The 16,692-nt window shown below is 39.7% G+C and overlaps 1 protein-coding gene across 1 annotated transcript in view; it reads left to right on the top strand.

The window, feature by feature from the left end:
* Positions 1–16,692, top strand: part of DMD (dystrophin) — a 1,374,504-nt gene that overhangs the window by 527,958 nt on the left and 829,854 nt on the right. Inside the window, 2 exon segments of the mRNA XM_068422827.1 lie at positions 42–149; positions 11,386–11,565. Of these exon segments, the coding sequence (XP_068278928.1) occupies positions 42–149; positions 11,386–11,565 (288 nt within the window).

Raw genomic sequence — 16,692 nt, forward strand, 5'->3', positions numbered from 1 at the left:
ACTGAAGCCTTTTCATTCTCTTCTCTCCAATTTTCTTTCAGTGCCTTTTTGATGCATGGCTTACTGAGAAAGAGGAAGCTGTAAGCAAAATTCATACAACTGACTTTAAAGATCAAAATGAAATGCTGACCAATCTACGTAAACTGGCTGTATGTATTTTTCATTCTCCTATTTTCTGTTCAACTTTCTTGTTTGTGAGTCTGAGTGCAGGTGGCTTTACGCACTCTTGGACAATATGATTTAATAGAACAGCTGTTTCATACTTTGGGAATGGATGTTGCCTCACATGGATGGAGTAGGTTGGTCCGTGGCCTTGCTGATAAAGGAACCAATAGATACAGATATTTTCCCTGGTTGTCTCTTCAGTCAAAAATTTTATTAACTGAAATAGCATTTGGGTGTCTTAAAAATATGTATACTTCTATACTGGAAGTTTCTTTATTGATACTATTGGTGTATATATTAGAATCATAGAATCATAGAATAGTTGGGTTAGAAGGAACTGTTAAAGGTCATCTAGTCCAACCCCTCTGCAATGAGTGAGGACATCTTCAACTAGATCAGGTTGCTCAGTGCCCCATCCAAACTGACCTTGAATGTTTCCAGGGATGGGACATTTACCACCTCTTTGGGCAACCTGTTCCAGTGTTTCACCACCTTCATTGTAAAAAATGTCTTCCTTATATCTAGTCTAAATCTACCCTCTTTTAGTTTAAAACCATTACCCCTTTTCCTACCGCAACAGGCCCTGCTAAAAAGTTTGTTTCCATCTTTCTTATAGGTCCCCTTTAAGTATTGAAAGGCTGCAATAAGGTGTTCCCAGAGCCTTCTCTTCTCCAGGTTTGAACAACCCCAACTCTCTCAGCCTGTCTTCATAGGAGAGGTGTTCCGCAGTACTCCAGATGGGGTCTCGTGAGAGCAGAGTAGAGGGGCAGAACCACCTCACTCGAGGTGCTGGTCATGCTTCTTTTGATACAGCCCAAGATACAGTTGGCTTTCTGGGCCGTGAGTGCATATTGCTGGCTCATGTCCAGCTTTTCATCCAACAGTACCCCCAAGTCCTTCTCTGCAGGGCTGCTTTCAATCTCTTCATCCCCTAGCCTATATTGATACTGGGTATTGCCCCAACCCATGTGCAGCACCTTGCATTTGACCTTGTTGAACCTCATGAGGTTCACATGGGCCCACTTCTCAAGCTTGTCCAGGTCCCTCTGGATAGCATCCCATCCCTCAGGCTTGTCAACCACACCACACAGCTTGGTGTTGTCTACAGACTTACTGAGGGTGTGCTCAATCCCATTGTCTATATAATTGATGAAGATATTAAACAGTACTGGTCCAAATATGGACTCCTGAGGGACACCACTTGTCACCAATCTCCATCTGGATATTGAGCCGTTGACCATTACCCTCTGGATGTGACCATCCAACAAGTTCCTCATCCACCCAACAATCCACTCATCAAATCCATATCTCTCCAATTTAGAGAGAAGGATGTTGTGGGCGACCATGTCAAAGGCCTTACAGAACTCCAGCTAGATGACAGCCATAGCTTTTCCCTTGTCCACTGATACAGTCACTCCATCTTGCTCATGAGGGGGGATACACTTCCTTTGACCTTCCTTTTCTGGCTGACATACCTATAGAAGCCCCTCTTATTATTCTGTACATCCCTTGCCAAGTTCAGCTCCAGCTGCGCCTTGGCCTTCCTGACCCCATCCCTACACAACCAGTCAGCATCTCTGTGCTTTTCCGAGGATACATGTCCCTGCTTCCACTGCCTGTGCATTTCCTTCTTGCTCTTTAGTTTGACCAGCAGGTCTCAACTCATCCATGCTGATCTCTTGCCTTCCTTTCCTAATTTCTCACACCTGGGGTTTGAGAGCTCTTGCACTCTGTGGAAAGTGTCCTTAAAGATCTGCCAGCTCTGTTCTTCTCCCTTGTCCCTGAGGGCAGTTTCCCAGGGGATCCTATTGACTAACTCCTTGAACAGTTGGAGTTTTGCTTTCCTAAAATTCAGGGTCCTGACTTTACTCTTCACCTGACCCATATCTCTCAGGACTGCAAACTCCACCAGTGAGTGATCACTGCGGGCTGCTTCCAATCTTGACATCACCGATTAGCTCACTTGCATTGGTGACCAACAGGTTCAGTATCGCATCCCCTCTGGTAGGGCTGTCTATTACCTGGCTTAAGAAGTTATCCTCGATGCACTCCAGGAATCTCCCAGATTGCCTGCAGCTCACCGTCCTACTTTTCCATCAGATGTCAGGGTAGTTGAAGTCCCCCAGCAGGATGAGAGCCTATGAGCACGATGCCTCCTGTAGGTGGAATAAGAAGGCTTCATCAACAGGCTTCCCTTGATCCGGGGGTCTGTAGTAGACACCAACCACAAGGTTCCCTTTGTTGGCTCCGTCTCCAGTTCTTACCTATAAGCTTTCAACCTGCTTGTGGCTGTTCTTCAGAGACAGCTCTTCACACTCTATCCATTTGTTGATGTGGAGGGTAACCCCTTCACCCCTCCTTCCTCACCTGTCCCTTCTGAACAGCCTGTAGCCATCAATAGCTGCACTCCAGTCATGGGATTCATCCCACCAAGTTTCAGTAACGGCAACTAGGTCAGATTTCTAGCAACACAGTGGCTTCCAACTCCTGTTTGTTACTCATGGTGTGTGCATTGGTGTAGATGCACTTCAGCTGGGCTGTTGGCTCTGTCACCTTCTTAGATGAGCACCCCTTAGTTTGTTTGAGGTATCTCACTGATGTTTCCCTGTTGGCTTCTATTACCTCATGAGCCCGTGGCTCATCTCCGCAAAAACTTCAAGTGTGATGCAGTGTAGCCAGCACGTCTCAGAGCAACAGGCTGCAGGCCCTTGCTAGCACTCCGTCCCTCTAACCTTGGCGTGTCATCCCACAGCTTGTCACAAGCAAGCCTGATATTATCCCCCTCCCTCTTCAAGTCTAATATAAAGCTCTGTCAATGAGCCCCACTAGCTCATGAACAAACCCTCTTCCCCCTTAGAGAAAGGTGAATCCCATCTGGTGCCAGCAAGCCTGGTGCTATGTAGGCCATCCCATTATCAAAAACCCCAAAGTTGTGGCAATGACAGCAACCACAAAGCCATGTATTAATAGACTGGGTGCATCTGTTTCTTCCAATGTTGCTGCTCACAACTGGAAGGAGAGTGAAAAGAATAACCTGTGCTCCAGATTCCCTTACCAACCGTCCCAAGGCTCTGAAGTCTCTTTTGATCACCCTTGGACTATGCGTTGTGGCTTCATTGCCATCCACATGGAATAGCAGTAGAGTAATAGTCTGAGGGCCGTATCGAGCTAGGAAGTTTCCTAGTGATGTCCTTAACCTGGGTCCCAGGGAGGCAGGAGACTTGCCTAAGAGGAGGATCTGTCCAGAATATTGGTTTCTCTGTTTCCCTCAGAAGGGAGTCACCTACAACTATAACCTTTCTTCCTCGTGGAGGTGATTGTGATATGGGGGGCAGGCCTTTCTGACCCTGGCAACACCTCTGGTGTAGATGGACATCATCCACATCATCCATTGACTGGCCTTCCATATCCAGAGCCTCATACCTGTGTACAGAGGCACCTGGGAAGGCGAGGTGTGCAAGGAGGGAATTTCCCTGCCTCCCCAAGTGTGGCCTTGCCTCCATTCACTCCTTTCCTTTAAGCTACTGCCTTCAGCCTGGTGGGGGCAGGATACAGGGTCCCCTTAATCTTGTTTTTTTTTCTTGTGGCTGTTCCTGTTTCTGTCTCAGGGAGGGCAAAGCTTGGTTTGACCGGTCTATCTCTTTCTCAGACTCCCTGATGCTCCTTAACCTTTCTAATTCCTCTCATAGCTGTGTGTGTGAGACTGAGTATATATGTTTATATACAAAGACATATACATATGAGCAAGTACTTATCATACATCAAAACCTGTCATACATTCCTTAAACTCGAAAAAGCTAAAGACTCAAAACTTGTGAAATGCTGACATTAGTATTACTTTACAACTATACTTCAACTGTATTTCGGGAATCTAGTTACCTACATAAAATGCATGCATTTCAACACGTCCTCTACCTCACTCTTCAGAAACTATTCTACTCTGCATCATCTTTATGGAGGGAATGTAGGTCTGACTGGCTTAGAAAGACACTGTGCCTGTAGAGGTGGAAAACTTGTCACAGCCTAGACTTGCAAATGGTTTTATAGCATTAAGACTTTTGTAAAGAAGACGGTATGATATGTGCTATTTTTGTACGTAACAATGACTGTTTATGCATTTAGAGGAAAGGAAACGTTCATGTCCATGCATTTGTTAAAATAGGTAAATTATTAATATTATTTATTTATATAAAAATTATATAAATAGGAACTTCATTGGTAATCCTCTGTTTAAACAGAACTATTATTATTTGTTCAGTCAAATAGAGGGGAAAAAAGTGTCCTAGGCATTATTTCAAGACTTGGTTTTACAGTTTACATATTAGAATTTTCAGTCATGAAAGATTCTTAAGTTATTATTAACTATTTGGTTATACAGTAGGCTCAACCTTAGATTTTTAAAAATTATTTTAGAATTGATGTCCTCTTCCTTCTGTATTAAAAGTAGAACACTGGGCTTTTGGTCAATAAAAATACCATGATTGAGTAAGTGTGAAATTTAAAAAATTTACTGTATTTTGTCCTCACATATAGAAATATATAGGGTGTTTTCTTTAAAAAAAAAATTTCTTACAGCTTGATTGTTTAATTCATAACTACCCTGCAGCTGGTACAGAATTAGTGGTAAATGTCCCTATTGATTCATAGGATGACTAGGAAGTAAATACTTGTTGATTTTTTTTTACAAAATTCAGGACCCTAAACTATGATTCTCAGCATAATCTTAAGAAACTTTAATTATTATGCTACCACACTCCTTTTTTTTTTTTTTTTCTGTTTTTTTTCCCTCTGTAACTCCTTAGAGGCTAATAAAAACATATATTTAGAAGGGCAGACTTGGATTTTGATTAAAGATTACTTACTAGGATTAAGTACATTTCTTTCTAAAGGAAAGGAACTCTTTATGTAGTCAGTTGTCTCAATGTATATGCTTCTTGGAAATTCTGGTAATCTAACGTGCAAGCAATCTTGAAGTTGACTTCAAGCCAGGCATTTATTAATGCATGATGAATTAGAGGCAACTCAGGGTGCTTTAAAATACTTTAATGAAGAAAAATTTATGTCAAGAAAATCAGATTTATTCAATAAATTAGTACTTGTGGATTTCAGCAAGTTGCTGGAGGAGATAGAAACTGGAGGTTTATCACAGTTTATCACATTTATCACAAATTGTGAAGTAGGAAGCTATTAATGGTTTGAAAGTGTTAAGGGTAAGACCAGTTCGGGTACCTTTCAGAATCGCTTGGAAATACGATGTTAAGAAGGAAATACGTTCCTTTAGTAATATTTTCATAGATTTGGTTAATGAGATAAATACACACTCTTACGAAGTTAATTCTTTTGCCAGCTTAAATTGTTGAGCATTACTCTCATGAAAGCTTTGACAGACTTTCATGAAACTGAATGTTTGAACACCAGAGTAAATAAAGTGATTCTTCCATCCCACTGAACCTCAACAAGAATCGTGTCATCCTTGACAGAACAGGTGGGGTTTATTAATAGCAACTTAATCTTTTTCCACATACATACCTTTGATGTTTTTAGAAACAACTGATCCATAATGCAGATATTTAAGTGTTGATGGTATGCTGGAGAAACACTGCCTCTTTAGTCTCTTTAATTTCTAGCAGAAAAATATTTTCTACTTTTGGAATTTCTCTATTGGGTTTTAGACCTAGTAGCAGTCATCTCCAAATTCCAGTGAGTATGTATTTTTACCTTCACACAATGCCAAATGGTCAGTTTTGTGGATGAATTTTAGTCTTTAGTCTATTTAGAAATAGATTTACTATTTTAGTCTTCTCTGAATCATAGGGAATTTGTGTTAATGCATTACCCGCATGAAAATTCTTGTCAGGGAATATGTTCTTCCACTCTTGGACTGGCCTTTAGAAATAGGAGAAAAGTGCAAATCATGCCTGTCTTTTGGTGTATGTTATTTTGCACATAGAGATATGTTTGGGTGTAGTAAAGGAGAAGCTGTCATGAAAAATCGCCTTTTTAATTAGGCCAGCTTGTTCCAAAATTGTAAAGCTGAGTCGGTGAGGCAATAAACATACATTCTTTTACTACTATAAAAATGTTTATATTCTTAACAAATGGTAGCACAGTCCCTCAGTTGTCTAATCGTTTCCATCAAGGAATTACAGTATTAGTTTGTCCTGTTAGATTTTAAAAATTTTAGGTTTGATATTGTGATACGGCATAAGAGCTTCCAGCCTATTTTTCCTGTTTCTCTTATATGCACAACATGGCAAGATTAAGGTCATGTTCTTTAGCCATATTTCAGTCTCTTAAGCCTGAAGGAAATTTCTGAAGGTATTTTATGAAACCACTTAGCATTGTGACTGTTCATTTGAAATTCTACAACCCTCCTACAAGGTCCTCAGCTTTCTAAAGTGCCTGAAGTGAAATAGGTCTGTTGAGATGCTGTTCACATCATGACAAAATGTTGACTGTTACATCACATTAATCATTTAATCACATAGTAACAAATAGAAGGTAAAATAAGAAAGAGCAGCTGGTAGTATTTATGCATATTTGCAGTTCAGGATACTTCTGAAGAAATCGGGATTTAACTACTGCTTACTGATGGAGAAATACATCAGTGTCTCCTCCACAGTAATTTTATCTCATGTTTCTCAAGTGGGAGGAAATGCACTGTTAATTTTACTTAAGACAGGATTTCTGATAGTAAGCACTATTACTGCTTAAAAGTAAGGTTTCATTTACCAACATTTGTTAAACTGGTAGTAGTTATGCATATATTTTCAGACTGTAATAAAGATTTTGAGTAAGCACAAGGATTGAGATTGTTCCTGAACCAAAATCTCCATACATGGATTCCTGTTTCAGGATTGCTGGAAGATTTTTGCAGCCCAACTTCTGATTATTTTACTTATTATAAACAAGTGTGTGTTTCCCCAAAAAGTGATTGTTTCTAATGATTTGACTGCAGGCTCACCATTATTAAGTATTATTAACAAATACTAGTTCTCTGTAGATTCTTTCTCAGATACAACTCCCCCAAACTAGGAGAAAGAGGCAAGTTAAAACATTTGAAATAAAACTATGTAAATTAAACTTATATTCCTTTTGGTATCAGAATACTCTGATGTATGGAGGTTGAGATACATTCTGGGCAGTGGAAGACAAAATGTTTTGAAATCTGTCTAGCAGAAGAGAGATTCCAAATCTCTCTGAATGTCCCAAAGATTATGATGCTGTGGTGGGTTAGCCTTGGCTGGCCATGAAGTGCCACTCTCTCACTTCCCTTCCTCAGCAAGGCAGGGGCAGAAAATAAGAAGAAAACTTACTGGTTGAGATGAGGAGAGGGAAATCACTCACCAATTACTGTCATAGGCAAAACAGACTCAACTTGGGGAAGATTAATTTAGTTTATTGCCAACCAAATCAGAGTGGGATAATGAGAAATAAGAGCAATCTTAAAACACCTTCCCCCCATCCCTCCCATCTTCCTAGGCTCAACTTCACTCCCTTCTCTACCTCCTCCCCTTGAGTGGTGCAGGGGGATGGGGAATGGGGGTTGCAATTAGTTCATAACACTTCGACTCTGCTGCAACTTCCTCTTCACACTGTTTTCCTGCTCCAGTGTGGGGTCCCACCCACAGGAGACAGTCCTTCATGAACTGCTGCAACATACACCTTTCCCATGGGCTGCAGTTCTTCACAAACTGCTCCAGCATTGTTTTCTTCCATGGGGTGCAGTGCTTCAGGAAAAGACTGCTCCAGTCTGGGTCCCCTGTGGGGCCACAGGTCCTGCCAGCAAACCTGCTCCAGCGTAGGCTCCTCTCCACGGAGTCACAGGTTCTGCAAGGAGCCTGCTCCAGCATGGGCTCTCCACAGGGTCACAGCTTCCTTTAGGCACATCCACCTGCTCTGGTGTGGGGTCCTCCATGGGCTGCAGAGGGACAACCTGCATCACCATGGTCTTCACCATGGGCTGCAGGAGAATCTCTGCTCCGACTCCTGGAGCACCTCTTCCCCCTCCTTCTTCTCTGACCTTGGTGTCTGCAGGGTGCTCTCTCTCACATTTTTCTCATTCCTCTCTCCTACAGCTGCTGTGCAGTGTCTTTTACCTTTTCTTAATGATTTTTTTCACAGAGCCACCACCGGAGTCACTGATGGGTTCAGCTTTGAGCAGTGGTGGGTCTGTTTTAGTGCCATCTGAAACTGGTTCTATCTGACATGGGAGCAGCCCCTGGTGTCTTCTCACAGAAGCCACCCTTGCAGCCCCTCTGCTGCCAAAATCTTGCCATGTAAACCCAGTACAGATGCTGTCCCTCTTTTGCCTTCAGCTTTAGCAGTCACATTTTCATTGTTATTGAAATGAATGTGTAAAATATATTTTTCGTCAGTGTAGCAGTTCTAAGGTTGTGTTAAAATTGTTGTCAAGTCAGTTAGATTTCTTCGTTTATATGCTGTACCCATAGTATCTATTTGGAAGAATTTTTGTTCAGATAAAGCTGGTTTTTGCAAGAAATTTTTGTGTTTTAATAATCTTAAATGGCTTGTTTCAGAGGATTCAGTCAGTATTTGTATGTGAAAATTTGTCTCCTTTGTCCTTAATTCTCTTCTGGGATCTGCTTAGTCTAAAGGTCAGAAAAACTCTTTAGGCTTTACTACTTTGTGCATGTATTAATACTGACTTCATTTTTTTTTCTGATATTGATGGGTATTTGCTCTATTTCTAAAAATATTCCCTTAAAACAACTAGTGGGTTTTTTTTTAATTTTCCGCATATCATTTATTCACTGTTACTGTAATTGTCTCTGAATTCTTACAAAAGGTGAAAGGTGACGTAGAGCATGGACTAAGCTGGAGAACATGATGCACTGAGAATGTAGAACATAAGTGGACAGACTGGGGTGAAATTTTACTGTCATTTATGGCACAGACTTGATAGGCTGTTTTCATGTCCTGTGCCTAAGTTTTGCAGCCTGTAAAGTGAAGGAAATGGTGTTTCTCTTTTTCATAAAACATGTTGATATCTTCTGCAAAGGTATACAGGATCTGAGTCTATATATTTATAGTAAATATTCCATTAATACAGAGTTAAATCTTCTCTTGCTTTGCTTACTGTAAAGTTATTTACTTATTAGAAGAGATAAATTAGATATTACACCATTTTTTACTGGAATAAATCTCTTAGCAGCTGAACAATTACTTTGTACCAGATGTTGCTGATTAGAATATTACAATGAGCAAAATTTTTGTTGGTGTTTAAGGAAAGGCAAAACAGCAATAATTAAAAACTTGAAAACAAAAAAAAACTAGTAGAAGCCAACAAATAAGGAAACCACTTCACGAAGTTCAAATATTGGAGTTTACAGTATGCACTTGACAGAAGTTATGACTGAGTTATTTGATAATTAATTTCATAAAGCAAATAGTACCATTTATTCTATTGCAGATTGATAAATTACATATTTTGTTGCTAGCTCATTAGTATTTTAGGTCTATTCTTGTACCAGAAAAAAAAAACAAAACTAGAGTATATTGGTTACTGTAGCACATTGACAGGTTTTCAGTATGTAAATGTGAAAACAGAATCCCCCAGTATATTTTTTTTACAGGTTATCTGTAGCTATCACAAAAGCAGATTAGGTAGTAATGAGCGATACCTTTGACAGAGGAAGTTTTAGCATCCTTCTCTTTCTAGTGTTTCACTTACAGATTGTACTCCATGTGTCTGGGATTGATGCTGAACTCATTTGTGTATTGTACAGCTGTTGGCAGCTGTGGAGGTTGGAAATAAAACACTGCTGTTCAGAATTCACTAATCACGTTTCGTAGAGTACCATTTTTTATTATTTCAGTCAGTGTATGTAGTGCCTTTCACGTGAGCTTTTTCTGACGCTGTAGGCAAAAAATATAGCAATCCTTGAAATTTTAAGATGGCAAATTTTTTTACATCTCGTCTACTACCTCTATTATATTTACTATGCAGATTCTTAAATATAAAGTACTACTTTTTCTTAGGGACAAGTCAATTTAAATTTTGATATTAACTGTATCTAACATGAGTAATTATGATGTTTCAAACCACATCTGAATGGAAAGAATACTGATTACAAAGACTATGAATCTTTCTTTTACTGCACTGTATTTTAGCTTACAATTTTGGATGATAAGGCTACAGGAAAGTATATGTAGACTAAATTCTGTTGTTTAAATATCTGTTTAATTATCCCTTTCATGCCTTGGGGATTAGACTGCAATCCTCAGCTGCATAAAGAGTTGAATATTTGGCCATGGTTAGCACAGATTAGGGTGTAGAGAGTGAATGCTTAAGGTGTGAAAATCGATGGAGTAAACCAGTAGAGACATTAAAAAATAAACCCAGGTGAGAAATGGAGCTATAGATGACTCTTGGATCTGTGAAGAGCCTGCTTCATATAGAGGTTTGCATGTATATATCTCAGGAGTTTCAAGATCCCTTGGCAGTTTACTGCAGTAGAGACATGAAGACTAATGATTTCTCCTTTTCCATTAACAACCATGGGTTCAAGCTTTATGGTGGCTTGCAGAGCTCAGAGGTTGTACATGGGAGTTTCCAGGTTCCCAGCTGCAAGACCCTTTCCTTGGCACACTCAGAAGAGCTCCTGAGGGTTCGCAAGGCTTCCCCATTCCCTGGGAGACTACTGCCATGTAACCAGAGCCTGCTGAGATCCGAGAAAGATGAGAAATATATGGTTCTTTATTGTTCATCCTGGTTTGGGGTCAAATATTATTTTTCTAAGAAACAGTTATTTCCCAGTGAGTTTTAATATGCAATATATGACAAAGTACAACAAAACTTTAAAGAAACGTCGTTTGAAATGTTGATATAGTTGTTAACATTAGTGCAGTTTTAAGGTTATTAATGTCACACAGCTGTTAGCTTTTTGATTTATGTCGCCGCCTGAGGCATGCTGTGATGTCTGGAGTTGCTCTACCTGTCATATTATATTGCTTTGTGAAGTGCAATGTATCCATTCCACTATGTCAGCTCTGCCAGCAGTTTTTACAGTAACAACAACATGGAAGTGTAGGAGTTTGTATGAAATACCCTTACCCATTTTCGATTCTTTACAATGCTCTCCTTAGGCTTTTTTTCTAAGTTTTTTTGGGGTTGGGTTTTTTGTTTTGGTTTGGTTTGGTTTGGTTTTTTTTTTCTGTATAAATTACTGTTCTTCCTGCTGTTACTTTGTTTAACAGATCCTAAAAGGAGATCTAGAAATAAAAAGGCAAATGATCAGTAAGCTGAAGTCGCTCAGCCAAGAGCTCCTTGTAGCTGTGAAAAATAAAACAGTGTCTCAAAAGCTGGAAAGTCGTCTTGAAAATTTTGCCCAGCGCTGGGATAGCCTTGTGCAGAAGGTGGACAGTAATTCTAAACAGGTTTGTTAAAACGATTATTTCGTCAGTTGGTGACAGTCAAATCCTTTGCCAGTCAAATGCTTGAAGTAGTTTTGGTGATGTTTGTCATATTGTTTTAAATTTTTTCCCTGCATAATTGCTTAAGACATATTTTATTTTTAGGACAGCATAATACAACTGTAATATAGCTTTCCAGAATTTTATTTATCTCTAGTTTTTGATCTCTCTTTATAGTGTTGATGTCAAGGTTTAAAGCTGGGCCGGCTATTAAACCTGTGGCAGACGCTCTCTGTTAACCCTCCCCCGCCCCCTCCAGAAGGGAAAGGGAAAGGGAAAAGGGAGAGAGACTTACGGGTTGGAAAGTTAAAACAGTTTTAATAAACTATAATAGTGAGAAAGAGTATAATAATAATATTGGAATAATCAAATATATACAAATATATACAAAACCAAGATTGAGCTCCCCCGATGTCGGCCACGTCACCACCAGCACCACAGGGCAGGCTCTGGGAAGGCCCATGCTGGGCCCAGCGATGGACGGGAACTGGATTCAGGGATGCACAAAGCAGGATCGGGGGCAGCAGGAAAATGGACAGAGTCCTCTTTGGACACCGGCCATACCAGAAGGGTGAGAAGGGAGAAGAAAGGGTCGAAGGCTCAAGCCATCCGAAGGCTCAAGCAGCAGAAGCCACCCAAGCCTCAAGCAGGCCGAGACCCTCGTGATTCCCCTGCTTTATATTGAGAATGACGTGTGTGGGATGGAATACCTCGTTGGTCAATTTTGGGTCACCTGTCCTGTCCGTTCCTCCCTGGAGGTGCGACCCTTCTGTGGCTCTTCACTCATAATCAGTGAGGAATTTAGCTGTGACCTTGGTTTCTCTAGGAATAAGTACAGCCAGAGCCTTTCTGCATAACATCCCTACTGGTGCCTCAGTGATAACTAAAAGCTTCGAGTGTTATCAGTCCTAGAAGCAGACACTGTCTGCAAAACATGCAGTTAGTTTCAGAAAGTGCAGTTACTTAGAAGAGACTTAGCTGTAATGAAAAATCACTGAAAGGAAAATTGGCCTGGTTTAGGCCAAACCAGGACAGTTGATTACTTTCTTGGGTTGTTAACTATGTTTTTAGGGATGGTACAATCCATAATGAAAATACACTTTCCACTTAATTTATTTTTAACCTATGATAGTTGGTCACTTCAAATACACTGTTTTTATGGCTGTATCTGTGGAATAGCACTTAGTCTGAAATTAGTGTAATAACTGTTTGCTAGTTAAAGAGAATTTTTTTTTCAACAGTGAAAGTTTGTAATATATTACTATTTTACTTCTGCTTATGTTATACTGATTTACAGATTAAAAAGAGAGGCCATAAAAAGAGAAGCTTCTTGGAAAAATAAAGAAATCTATCCATACCTGTAGCCAAAATGCCAGTGAAAAAAAGAATATAATCCACTATTATGTTGCCCAGCTCCTTTGTGTTAACCATAATATATTAAAAAAGAAATTGAGGGTTTAAAGTTTCACGTTTTTTAAACCAGATAACAAAAATCAGTGCTCGGGTGTAGTACCAAAACCATATACATTTATTTTTCCTAGCCATCTGTCATCATCACTTTCTTATTGGATTTAAACCCAATTCAGCTGACTGTTTCCCATTCGATTAATTTCGAGTTATTTTTGTGCTAGCATTGTATGACTGGTGAAATGGAAATGGACATTAAGAATTTTAATGATAGCATGGAGCAGAATGTTGCCTGTGTCCTGTCCCTAGAGGACCTCCCATAGTTCTGGTCAGTTTGATTCAATTCCCTTCACCATGCTGCACTTTTTTGTTGCTATATACTAATGTTTCTACCAACTTATGTTTGGGTAATTAAATGAAAGTTGCTATACTTCCTTTAGTGATCTGAATGCCTCTCTAACCTTGCTTCCAACTCATATATTAATCTTTTAGTTTGCTCTGTGATACAGTTTCTTGTGTAGCTGAAACTGGAAAACTAGTTTGGGAGAATAGAAGAGAAGAAAATGGGGAAAGGGTACAATTTCACTTAGTAACAGAAGCCAAAACCAGGTTGTGTTGCACAACATTTGTAACAGTTGAAACTTTGATCTAACTCTTGTATATTTGCTGCAGGAAACCTGTTGTATCAATGCAGAGGAAAATCCAGAGATGCATTTTTAATTTGGGATGATGGCTAGAGTCACATGATTTGAAGAAGTTAGCAAGTCACTCCAAAGTGTTTAAGAGTTATTTAGATTGTTATTCCATCCTACGAGCAGATACTAGTTTTGAAAATGGAACTTAGATTACAGAAAAGATAGCTTCCTTGTGAAGTGAGCAATCCCGAGGCTGTACACCCATACATCATAGAGCAGCACAGGCAGAAGACGCTTTGGATTCCCAAAACAGTGTAACTGTCATATCATAGCAGCACATTTCAGCTGATAAGCTTTTTCTCTAAGGAGAAGCTGCTTTGCTTGGTACAGAGTTGGTATGCTGTTGTGGGCATAGTACTTCAAATTCTGGAGACATTGTACATTCAGTGCTAACTGAAGGACTGCTTCCTAAGGCACTGTTACACAGTTTAGATATGGCAGGGCAGATAATGTTAGTGAGGTTTATACATTTATTAATTACAGAGCTCATTGACATATTTAGACTGCAAGAAAAAATGCCTCTAAAAGATCTAATTATTCTCTCTAATCATGAACTGGGGAGGAGGGGAGTTGGAAGAGGGTGACAAATAAAACATTTTTAACTAAAATCTATCAGAAAATGCATATTTTATTTATCAAACTTAGATATTGATTTCAAAATGAACTTTATTCCATTCATTAATAATTCTCATATTACCTTCATGATTACATTTTTGCCATTAGTTATTTCCCCTCCTCTCTTACTAAAGTGTCACTAAATGATTAACTTGTTAACAAAATAAGGAATTAAATGGAAGAGACAACCTCAACCTCAGTTCAAAGCTGATTCTAGACATAGGAAGCAGTTATACATCCCAAAGGAAAAGTGCAGAAAGTAGAATGTGAGTCCTCCCACATTCAGCTGAATTAATTGCTACTGAATTTAAGCAGCTAATCTGAACTCATGGCTGAAGCTTCTGCTGCAAATGAGTGAATGGCAAGGGTGAGAAAGAGAGATGTCTTTTAAAAGCAGTTTGTCCTCATCATAAAAATATCAACTTTCCTTCATTGACAGCACAGTGGAAACAAGGACAACTTGCTTTGACTAGATGCATAACTTTTAGAAACTCTAAACCCACCTTTGGTGAGTTCGTTATGCTTCAGTAAACTGTACTGAAAACCTTCCCAAACTAAAGAAAACACCATTCCTCATCTGAACTTCCCCACTCACATACATACATTTCATCAAAGAACAGATGACAGCTCCAAAAGTGAGTGTTAAGGAAAATTATGAGTTTATCAGGACTGAGGGCACTTCCAAAGGCAGTAATAAATGATGGCATTAAAGGTAGGCTGCTGTATAAAAGAGAAATACAATGACATAAAACTGCTGAAGTGCTGTACACACATTGTACATACATTTGCCTGTAGAGGATGAAAAGGAAGATTTAAATTTGTCCACTCTTAAAAGAGATGAGTTTTAATGTTTCTAAGATGAGCTTGCTGGTGTGAAACTGCAGGCAAGCATTGTATTTTGAAAGCCTTTTAATGTGCAGCCTTGTGAGTCACCTTAGCACTTTCCATAAGGTTTTCTAGTGGGTTAAAGGCCTAGGCTATATCGCCCCTTCTCAGATTCATACTTTTTTGTCAGGAGCTTAGTGGGATGAGGAAACTATACTGTCATTATTTGGACCATCTTTGAATAATACATGAAACACACCACTTCAGTGGTTAGATTTAAGAAGTAGGTTTTTTTTCCTTTTTTCCCTCAGGGAAGCTAATAAAAGCTACTTCCTTTCTGGTACTTTCTTGAATTTTTAAGGATTTTCCTTTGCCCTCTAGAGTGTGTGCACTCTTTAAATGTGAACCAACTTCATCTTGCAGAGTTACATTGCAGTGTAATCTTCAGTACCTTTTAGTCTTACCCAGTCTCTAATTAGAATTACTATGAACTTCAAATTCACATCTCCGTTATCCTTATCAAGTATATCGTATTTAACCTCCACTCCTATTGAATAAGCATAAAAAATACTTCTTTACTGTTTTGACATGTAAATCGTTACCCCCCACAACATCGTGACTTGACTGCTCTGAGTATAAGTTAATTGCACTGCCTGCTTTTGAAGCACAGTTCCCAGTCACCAGCTGAAACTATTACTCCTATATAATTGGTAGTATGATGCAGATGACTCCTACAGCATCCTAGCTGTGCTTTATTCTGTTTTATACCTTTGTGACTGTAAAATATACCCTAGTATTAATTGGCAAATAGAAACATGACAGGATATGACTTTGGGTGTCAGAAACATCATCCTATCATTGATTTTTGGATAAAACCAGTTGTAAGAAGAATTTTGTGAGAAGAGGAAAGGGACACTGTACCCAAAACTGCATATAAGGAGCAAGGAATTATTTGGACTGTTCTTAGCTACAGAGTCACAGAATCACAGAATCACAGAATCACAGAATGTTAGGGATTGGAAGGGACCTCGAAAGATCATCTAGTCCAATCCCCCTGCCGGAGCAGGATTGCCTGGACCATATCACACAGGAACGCGTCCAGGTGGGTTTTGAATGTCTCCAGAGAAGGAGACTCCACAACCTCTCTGGGCAGCCTGTTCCAGTGTTCAGTCACCCTCACCGTAAAGAAGTTTTTCCTCATATTTAAGTGGAACCTCCTGTGTTCCAGCTTGCACCCATTGCCCCTTGTCCTATCAAGGGATGTCACTGAGAAGAGCCTGGCTCCATCCTCATGACACTTGCCCTTTACATATTTATAAACATTAATGAGGTCACCCCTCAGTCTCCTCTTCTCCAAGCTAAAGAGACCCAGCTCCCTCAGCCTCTCCTCATAAGGGAGATGTTCCACTCCCTTAATCATCTTCGTGGCTCTGCGCTGGACTGTCTCTAGCAGTTCCCTGTCCTTCTTGAACTGAGGGGCCCAGAACTGGACACAATATTCCAGATGCGGCCTCACCAGGGCAGAGTAGAGGGGGAGGAGAACCTCTCT

Source organism: Nyctibius grandis, chromosome 2 (assembly GCF_013368605.1).
Source record: "Nyctibius grandis isolate bNycGra1 chromosome 2, bNycGra1.pri, whole genome shotgun sequence".
NCBI lineage: Eukaryota > Metazoa > Chordata > Aves > Nyctibiiformes > Nyctibiidae > Nyctibius > Nyctibius grandis.